The sequence below is a fragment of the Trachurus trachurus genome, assembly GCF_905171665.1.
Source record: "Trachurus trachurus genome assembly, chromosome: 14".
Taxonomy (NCBI): domain Eukaryota; kingdom Metazoa; phylum Chordata; class Actinopteri; order Carangiformes; family Carangidae; genus Trachurus; species Trachurus trachurus.
This window is the reverse complement of record NC_139903.1, coordinates 10,725,798-10,735,907: the sequence shown is the minus strand read 5'-3', so window position 1 is coordinate 10,735,907 and position 10,110 is coordinate 10,725,798. Positions and strand designations below refer to the sequence as shown.

At 44.4% G+C, this 10,110-nt stretch overlaps 1 protein-coding gene across 1 annotated transcript in view; it reads right to left on the bottom strand.

The window, feature by feature from the left end:
- Positions 1-1,745: 1,745 nt before the first annotated feature.
- Positions 1,746-10,110, bottom strand: part of ncor1 (nuclear receptor corepressor 1) — a 55,786-nt gene continuing 47,421 nt past the window's right edge. The window contains exons 35-46 of the mRNA XM_083987198.1: positions 9,350-9,571; positions 9,045-9,180; positions 8,436-8,902; positions 7,697-7,813; positions 7,200-7,333; positions 6,881-7,098; positions 6,107-6,250; positions 5,505-5,650; positions 5,245-5,298; positions 4,979-5,155; positions 4,709-4,885; positions 1,746-4,014 (exon numbers count right to left, since the gene is read on the bottom strand). Of these exons, the coding sequence (XP_083843324.1) occupies positions 3,737-4,014; positions 4,709-4,885; positions 4,979-5,155; positions 5,245-5,298; positions 5,505-5,650; positions 6,107-6,250; positions 6,881-7,098; positions 7,200-7,333; positions 7,697-7,813; positions 8,436-8,902; positions 9,045-9,180; positions 9,350-9,571 (2,270 nt within the window). The 3' untranslated portion in view covers positions 1,746-3,736. The remainder of the gene's footprint in view (positions 4,015-4,708; positions 4,886-4,978; positions 5,156-5,244; positions 5,299-5,504; positions 5,651-6,106; positions 6,251-6,880; positions 7,099-7,199; positions 7,334-7,696; positions 7,814-8,435; positions 8,903-9,044; positions 9,181-9,349; positions 9,572-10,110) is intronic.

Sequence of the window (10,110 nt, the reverse complement as noted above, 5' to 3'; positions counted from 1 at the left end):
CAAAGCGTTCAAAGAGACGCACCCATGGATGTATTATTACGCCAGAATAACCAAAAACATGGCGGACCTATTTTCTCCGACTTTGTCAAGTGGGAGCTCCGACTTAAGACGGCGTTATTGCACTTTTTCAAGTAGGAGGTCGGAAAAATCCGAGTTCCGATTTGTCTCGAACGCAGCACTCGACTAGTTTTGATTTCCGACCAAAATATTACAACTTCCGGTTCGTGGGGTTTTGTTGTTTTCCCTCCAAAATAAAAGTCCACTGGAAAGTTGTGGGACTTTTATTTTGGAGAATAACACCACCAAAATAAAAGTCCCACTGGAAAGTTGGGAGACCTTGTAGTTTTGTGAGGTGATGGGATTTTACTAAATAGTGGCCAAAGCAAAGATTGCATACGTAAAAATGTGTTTTAGATGAAGCTATGAGTGCTAAGTTGGTAACTATAGCCTCTCTTATCCATGAAATAGTCTCATCTGGCTACAGACCACAAGATAAATGACAGAGATTTGTATTTGAATGCCCTACAAGGCATCACTCACTGACTTTCATGACTAGTTCATGGTTTAATTTAATTTAGCTCAATTAAAAAAACAGTGCCAAGGCCTGTACTATCTCTGGTATAAAAGACGAGCATGAATGGAAAAAGCCCAGGGGTATGTAGTATTTAGCCAATGAGGTAGCACACACAACAGGCCATTTACAAAGTAGACATGTTGCAGAAGTACAAGACACAGGCTGAATTTCAATCCGATCCCTTAAAGACTCACTGACTTAGAGGCGCCATCACATGAACTGGATGAGTGTGTGAGGGGCACAGTGAGGGCTGTCCCATTGTCAAGTAGTGTCACTTAGTGGGCCCATAAAGCCCCCTAATAAGTCAGCATCAACGCTGAATTTGTGTTAAGAAAATAACCAACAGTTCATAGCGTTGTGGGGTCAAATACAGGGAATGCCATTGGAACTGTAAATAAACAAATGCAGACAGAAAGAGGGCTTCCAGGCACAACTGTTTTGAGTTTATCCCTCAGACACCTTGTGAACGGTAAATTATCAGTCCAAGACCAGCCAGTGTCGACAACATTGTGTAGCCAAGTTAACATGAAAGAGGTAAAAGGTGCTGTCCCGTTCCTATTATAGCATCTGGAGCCCCTTCAGACTCTCACACTCAGTCACTTACAGCTGGCGTCAGTTTAGTCAGTGAGGGTTCAGGACTCGAGTCTTTAGGGTGCGGGATGGACTCGGGCCATAATGTTAAGAGTAACATTTGTGCAATTACTGCTCTGAGAAGCCAAAACCAGAACCCTACCATGGCAAGCTTGGACTGATATGTAGTTTGACAAGCTGTGTCTGCTGTCCTTTGCTATTCATTAGCCAGTGCAATGGTGTGGACACAGCAAACTATCATTAAATCAGTTTAAAAAAATAAAAATAAAGCCATTATATACCTCAGCAACCACTAACACTTTGCATTGTTGTTGGAAAGCTAACCCGAAACAGAGGGATGCAGTGCATGATAGTTATTAAAAATATGAGACACCTATAAAGGACATACACGTTTTTCAGTGGTGGACAACTGATCCACTTTATTTGATTGGTCTGAACTCTCGTAATAGCCTACTAAGAGACATTGTGCGATACAAACATTGCATTTCAACATCATAGGATACACGGGTTTTCAAGTCTCAATTTCAAAAAGACAAAAAAGTCACCACTGTGTGTTTGATAGAGAGCTGAAAAGGTGCTCTAATTCTTTTTCGGCTTCATGTCGGATTTCTTTAAGATTCAAGTTTGTAAACTTTCTTTTGTCATTGCCTTTGTAAACACATAACATCCCATCTAAACAGGATGAATAACAAAGATGTTGAAAATGACAAAATAAAAATCTGAACATGTGCTATGACAAATGATTCAAAATCAAGGAAAGAAAACAAAATATCAAGTTTAGAGCAGAATGGATTAGTTGACTGAGCAAAGTGAAAGTGGAAAAAGCCAAAATATGGTATTTTTTCACATATTTCAAAAAGACTAGCGAAGGAACGTTACTGCCATTTATGATGTTGACCAAGTATAATTCATATTCTAACCTTTATAAACCTGTTGATTGACACAATGAAAGCAGAGATTAAGTGGTCACGGTCTTGAATCACCGTGATAGCAAACTCCAAAACATTTAACGGTACCATACACTTAAAAACTGTAACTGTGATGCAAGTGTCACACTACAAACTTATGTACCAGCTACAAGAAAAGACAGGAAGTCAAAAACATCCAGATTTCTGTGAGTGGTGGGAAAAAAGTTAAAGCACATCTGAGTATACTCCTGTGCTGGAGGTTGAATAAGTTACACAGCAGGTAGTATGCTTTTTGTTGTCAAAAGCTAGAAAGCAAAAAATAAAAAGTGCAACAATGGTGCAGACCATTCTTTATGTTTGGTTAGTTTTGTCTTCTTGTGTAATGGAAAGACAATTTACAGAGTTCAGATTTTTGTCAGGACAGTATCAAAAAAAGGGACTACAGAAACAAATACAAACATCAAACACCAACGTATATCTCTGAGAAAATTACTTAAAGCTGCCTTCTTTCTCAAGTCACGCGGCATGGCAAAACTGTCAAAAAAAAAAAAGTTCCTGACATACATTTTTTTTTTTACCATGACAACATTGCAGAGCAGATCATTCTGGACAGGCTGGAAACTGCAGAGAGAGACAGCAACATGTGTCACACCATGGTCAGCTCTATTTAAAAAGAAAAAAATATATATTGGCTCACTTTCATTATTCAGACTGGGTCCAGGAGTAGTCATAAGTTTATCTTTTCTGGCAAAATTAAGCTTATATCAGACTTTTCACCTTTCTGCTATGACACCAGTGTTCTCAACTTTTGAAGACATTTCTCTTGTCTAGAACCGGGTGAGAAGTTACATCTACCATCTGATAATTACAATCCATACATCATCTCCACGGCGTGGTGAAGACAGGCATCAGATATCAAAGATGTTTGAAATGTTAGTCTGTGTTTTGTGTTGTCCACAAATGTCCACGATGTTCAGCCTCTGGTGGTGCTTGATGGATGGCGCACAGGGTAGCATAGTCTCTGTGCTCCACTCATTGTCAAGTACGAACCACAGGTCTGGTCTCTCTTAGCGTCGCTATGGTAAAAATATTTAAATGGGCGTCAGGTGACGTGGGGGTGGAGATGGACTGGGAGAGACCAACTGTGATATTAGAGATTATGCCCCTACTCTTCCCATTTAAAGTGGATCAATTTAAAAGCGACATTAAAATAAGAAATAATCAAGGTAGGAAAAACACTGCAAAAGGTTACTCTATTTACATACAATGATTTTCTCAAAGACAAAGTATATCTTTACAGAAATCAAACAAAATTCAGAAATAATCTCTTATGTTGTTTCTTTTTACATATCAAGTTCTTCATCCTTACTATAGCTCATGTCATCCCCTCAGCCGAGTTTTGTCTATCTCCCCGACAGGCTGGGTGAGTGCTTCCGGACCAAAAAGCAAGTCTTGTTCCGGATAGCCCTGCCTGTCACAGGCTGCTGCTTGTACTCTTAGGCAACAGCCAGGGGGCGCCAAAGCACCAAAAATAAAAATGACACCACCCCATCTACTTGTCACACTTGCTAGTGAGCAAGGCTAGTTCCGGGAGAGCAGGGGTGAACAGACACGCCTCAGTGCAGGCGTCTCTCGTGGTTACCGGAGCTGCAGGAAGCAGGGCTCAGTCGTCGCTGTCGGACAGGGTCTCGTATTGCTCGGACAGTAGAGACTGCCACACGCGCTGCTGGCCCACTGGGGCTCCGGCTGAGGGTGGCTGCTGCTGCTGCTGCTGCTGCTGCTGCTGCTGTTGCTGTTGTTGTTGTTGTTGTTGTTGCTGTTGCTGCTGCTGCTGCTGCTGCTGCTGCTGCTGGCTCTGTATGGAGGGGGAGGCTATGGAGGTTGGTGGCGTGCTGCTTAGTATGCGCATGGTCAGTGGGTTGTATGGGAACTGCATGGAACCTGGAGGAAGAAGAAGTGGAGAAAAGTGAATAATAAAGACTGAACTGCACACGAGCTAAGTGACAGACAGATGTTGCAGACACTAGTGGGGTTTCCATCCATCCACCCATTCTTATTCGCATTTTCAAAATTTGCAAAAGATGGAAACACCAGAAATTCGAAAAAAGGCAGAAAATTTGCACACACAAAAAAAATAAGTTACGCTTGGAGGGGGTGGATTTGTCAGCGTATCTATAAAAGGAAAATGCAACTTTTTGCTATGGAAACAGGTTTTGCGAATAAACGATGACTGACGCCGTTCACACTGCAGTATACAGTATACACGTTTCCCAGAATGCAGCGGCATATACAGCTGCAAAACAGGCAAAAAGCTGTTTTATTTCCCGCTGTAGCGCTGTTGTTATTACGTCACTTTATTAAGTTTTTATATTTTTTTAATGCGAGAAAATAAATATTTAGATCCCCAATGTGCGGTTAGTTTATCCAAATGACGGCTGTTTAGAAGTTTGCGGGGAGAAAGTGATCGCTAATGAATTTACTCGCAGGTCTTCACCCAATAATCACGAAACAATAACGAATGGAAACAGGCATAAATTTGCATTTTCTTTTTGCGCATTTTCACAAAATTCGCTCAAAAATGTCGATACATTTGGATGGAAACCTGACTACTGACAGCAGAGCTTCGACAGCTCACCTGTGGATGAGGGTCGATCATCCCAGCTCCATTGTGGCTGGGCTTGGGCTTGTCTGTGATAATCTCCCTCAGAGTGGACGGAGGACACTGAGGAGGGGCGCTCCCCTCCAGCGTAGGCCTGACCCAGGTTAGGTGACTTGGATTTACGGCTGTTGGCTTTGCCCTGCTTCTGCTTCCCTGTAGATACAAAATAGATGAAATCAGCAACACGTTAAACACAGCATCTTTTTCTGAATATTTGTAATACTGGGGGTGCGACTGGTAACGTACCCATACTGGGTGAAGGGTTTGCCTCCTGGCGGGCGTCACCGCCTCCGCCAGGTGTGTTGTTACACGGATCCTCCTGTCTTTCCTCCAAGTTGCCCATCAATGCCTTGCGGATGATGTCCTCCAGGCCCAGGTTGCTGGCTGGATCACTGAAGGAGTGATTCCTGGGGTTGATGTTGCCTACAAACAAAAGACAAAACAAAACAGTGAGGAAAGAGACATCATCAAAGAGTGAAGAGTGTGTCTGAGCCAGTGTCACTGCTACTTACCGGAGCTGGTAACAGCAGGCAAGTTGAAAATCTCTGTGCCTGGTTGTGCATTTCCTGCAAGAAAACGATAAGCTGTTGAAAAACACCAAATATCTGACAAGCAATTGGATATAGAAACGATACAGCAAGCCATATTATCCTAGTATCACATGCTTATTGAGCTTGGAAGTCGTGTATGCACAGATATTAACAGAGTTTGTTTCAACATCTGATACAGGCATGTTAATTAGAAGGAATAGGGTAAGAGAAGACCCACTTACCAACATCAGAATCACCGACACCAGAGCTGGAGTTCAACTTACGAAAGATCTCCTGCTTCTTGTTTTGCACCATTTGCGAGGTGTTCTCCAGCTTGGTGAAGAAGGAAGGCAGATAGCTGCCACTCCCTGGGGACCTGGAGTCATTCCTTGGACCAAATAAGGGGCAAAGAGTCAAAATGCAAATGAGGAAACGGGGTCAACAGGCCCTCAGTAGGAGTTTTAATCCCACTGGGCTTTCAAACAGCTGCTAACACGGGAGCAGCACTCAGTACTGACTGGTACCCTTGCTAGAAATCAGTTTACAAGCTGTCAGGGTGCCAGCTGCAAACTAATCTGGTGTACTGGTAATTTGACATTCACAACATATACGACATGTAAGAGCCGCACAAAAAAAAAATCCCTTCCCTCTCTCGTTGACATTTCATAATAATCCATCTACTATTGTACATGGATACTATTGACCTTTAAAGAGTGCCAGCACAATAAAGATTCAGATATCAAGTCTGATTCTGAATCTATTTCTAGCTGAATTGAGAGATGTACTGGCCTGTTGGGCCGACAGCTACAAACTATCACATTTCTGAATTGTGCAGAACCAGCACCTGATCTCTGAGTTGTCAGCCTCTCGTCTCTGGGGTGGAGGCCTGCTGGTCTCTTGTTTGTCCATGCTTTGATAGCTCTGTGGAGGAGAGATGGGCTCGTAGTTCTCCATCGGCCTGCCTCCTCGCTCAGGAGACTTACCAGGTCTGGAGTGGAAAGGAATGATGAGACTCCTGTTAGACACATGATGCATAATAAAACAGACACACTTTCATTATATGAGGATGTTAAAGCAGAAGTAAGCGATCCGGTCGTTTTGGCTAACTTCCTGTCAGCGGATGGAGTTAGCAGTCCCCGCCCTCGTCCCTACGTCACCACATTCACGCGCATCCCTTGGCTGCACACACAGAGAGGACCGCCCCTTTATGCCGTTCTCTCTCCTCATTGGATAAAGGTTGTAGGATACAAGGAAAGTTTTCTCCTCGGCTTACAGCAGAGCAGAGTGACTGACAGACCCGTGTTTCAGACCAAACACTCTATATAAGTGATTGCTGTCGGAAGATGTAAGTATTTAAGACTTATATTAACACAAACAAATCTAGGGGAAACCGACACGTAACATGACTTTGAGTCCCCTCGCTCCTCCCATCCCCAAGAAGGTAGCATTTTCTTACTTCTTACAAAAAGAAAAGCTAAGACCACCCTGATCTTGCCTATAGTCAAACAAAAGAAAACAAAAGACAGGGATCTACCCTAAGTCCTAACAGAAAACAGGAGAAAAATGCCCAAACAAAAAGAGCTTCTCATATATATAGTAAACTGTCTGGTCCGCGTACCTGGCCCTGGGCTTGTCCGGGGCGTTCTCTGGGGAAACCCGACTGGAGGGTCTCTGGTGGTGCAGGGCCTGGACCTGGTTCTCAGGACTGTAGCGACTGGGTCCCTTGGCTCGACCGGAAGAGGACACGGGCGGCACCACGCTCTGGAATGTGGCAGAAGCTGAAGAGGAGACCGGCGGGGGCTCCTGATTCCTGGCAAAGTCCTGGGTTATGATATGCTGCGTGACAGAACCACAGAACCGGGCGATTAAGTCCGACGGGGCGGATCAAGTTTGATATTTACTTCATTACCGTTTCATATTCTGCCAACACATCTTACCGAAATGTGGTCTGCCAAGGTCATGACCCGGTGAGTCTTGGGGACCTGAGAGTAGCCGTCTCCCTGGGAGGGCGGGGGCTGCGGCGGCTCCGCTGACTGTCGGTAACGACTCACATCGTAGGCCCGCATGCCAGCTGGTGAAGTTTGAGCAGGGACAGAGTGTTTTTGTTTTGGAACAACAGTCAAGGGGGTGATGAGATGGGGAGGAGCCGATATGCTGTTTGGCAACAGAAACTGATCTACATCTGCGAGCAGGTGACAGGAATAACTTCAAGTGGAGTCTGGTGACGAGACTGGTACAGAGGAATGGTGTCTGACAGTCTCATGTGAAAAGGTCAGTCAGGGCAGGTTTACTCCACTAGCGGCTAAATTTAGCATCCACAGCCACATTTGTTCAATCATTTTAATATTGGACGTCATCTTTGACATTAAGGACATAAACTTTGAGTGAACTGCAACATTTAGGCTCCGACTGCTTAGATTTCACATGCTCATACCTGCTGCCTGTTGTTGCCCATCTTCTGGTTTGTCCTGTTGGTGTTGGACTGGGGAACTAGCAGGACTGATGACCTCAATGGCTCCTGCACCGGTGTTGTCGTATCGATTAGATGACACTGCAGCACAAGCATGAACAAAGAGTTGTTACTGTCGAACACAGGCCACAATGTAAAGGTTCAATCAGGTCATTAAATGCGGCGCTTTAATAAAAAGGTTTAAAGAGACCCCGAGGAGTTTGCTTTTGGTTATAAAGAGTCTCATATTAATGTGGATGAATCTACGTAACCCACTTGTTAATGGGTCCATTTTCGATAAATATATTGTTTTGTCTTTATAGTTATCTTGATATTATTATTTAGTGGTCGACTCGCCCAGCATTTCCTAGTTTCAGTTTCCCGGACGCTGCCCGGCGGGTCATGGGAATAACGCCACCGGATCACCGTTTATGGTCGGAACTACGACGGTATCTGATTGTCTTCGAACCCCCGACTTTCATTCTTGATTAATGAAAACATTCTTGACAAATGTTTTCGCTTTTGTCCGTCTTGTGCCGGTCCAAGAATTTCACCGTGCGTGCGGAGGCTCATGAGAAGTAGTAGTTTGAAAACATTTTGCTTTCCGAAACTCCTCGTAGTCCCTTTATGTGCTAATCCATAAAGGTAATTGATGTCACAGTGCACTGAGCAATGTAAATAAGGTTCAGCTATCTCCTAAGCCATGTGTGTGCAACACACTTACAGCTGCTAGAGGAGTCAGAGCTCTGAGACCCTCGCTCTCGTGAGTCTTTGTCAGAGGCTATCTGCCGCGTGATGATGACATCGATGAAGCTCGCGGCCGTGATAGTCGTCTTTCCATGGGTCCGAAGCTCCTCTTCGATGCGGGACTTTGAGGTTTGAGGTCCTTTATCCTTAGGGCCCTCGGAGTAAGCTGGATGGGGCTTACCCCCTGGCAGAGACATGGCGCCATATGGTGACTGCATGGATCGTCTCTCCGCCTCCTGTTGCTGCTGCTGCTCCGAGATGCTGGCTCTTTGTCGGGCTGCAGCCGACGAAGACATCTCACTGTCCCGGTTGCTCTCCTTCACCTTGACATCCATCTGCGGGGCTGAGGCTGCGGCGTCCACCAGTGCGGCCAGAGCATCAGCAGCGGTGCCGTAGCGAGAGCCGCTTTGTACTGATTGTGTCGTTGCTGCTGAATGCTGGGGCCTGATGTGGGAAGAAAGAAATGACGAGTTTATACACATTTCCATAAAAGGATGAGTCTGTTTTAAGACGTGTGGTCTGTCAGTGTCATGATAGGAAGTCCACTAATCAGACTAACACGGAGTTAGAATAGGTTTAATCTTACATTACGGAGGTGATGACACTCTTGCCCTGGAAAATACTTGGCCGCTGTTGAACCACTACATCCTGTGTCCTGAGCGAAGGAGAGGGCGAGTGAAGATAACCTCGACTCCCTGGCCGGCCTGGCTGCTCCAGTACACCTAACACACACACACACACACACACACATCAAACATTGTAAAACTGTTTCAAAAATAAAGTATCCAAGAGCATGACGTCCTGTATGAAAAGAAGATTAAAATAGTCAACTGGAATTTCACTTTTCACATCTTTTTTTATTTTTTTTTACACAGTAGCAAAAAAACTAACCTCCACGCATGTACTCGTTAGTTCGCTCCCTCTCCCGCTCGCGCTCCCGCTCTCGTTCTCGCATTTCCCGCTCCCGCTCTCGCTCCCGTTCCCTCTCCCTCTCTCGCTGCTCCCGTTCCCTCTCCTTTTCCCTCTCTTTCTCCTGCTGCTCTCGGTCCCGCTCCCTCTCCCGTTCCCTCTCAGCACTGGCTGCGGCGGCGGCGGCAAGATGGGCAGGGTGACCTGAGGAGAGAGATGACAAACAACACAGACAGAGGAATTAGACACACGAACAGTCACACAGTCTCAGCCGGATGGATCAGAGCTCTGCCGACAAGTTCTGGATCAATCAAAGCACAGTCACTGTAATAATTTGTGATGACCTGAAGAAGACCCATAGGTGGTCGAAACGTTGTTGTTTATTAAAAAAATGTCATAATCAAACATTTTTTCTTTTTCTTTCACTGTAATAATTTGTCCCAGGAATATTTACACCATGAGACAACAGGGTTCTGCTATGCTGGTTATTTTATGATTATTTTAATCTTATTATTTTTCCTTTTATTATTATGAATGCAAATCTTTTATGCCTTTAAGTTTTTTTTAAGGTTAATTTGAGTCAACATATAGTAGTGTTAAGTTTCTGACAGAGAACGTGTTACAGAGTTTCAGCTGCAGACACAGAAAAGTCAAACATCAATTCATTTCACATTTCAATCTCGGATTTCTTTGCCCCTAAAAAAAAATAAATCTGGAGCACTTCTTTTCTTCTTTCTCCTGAA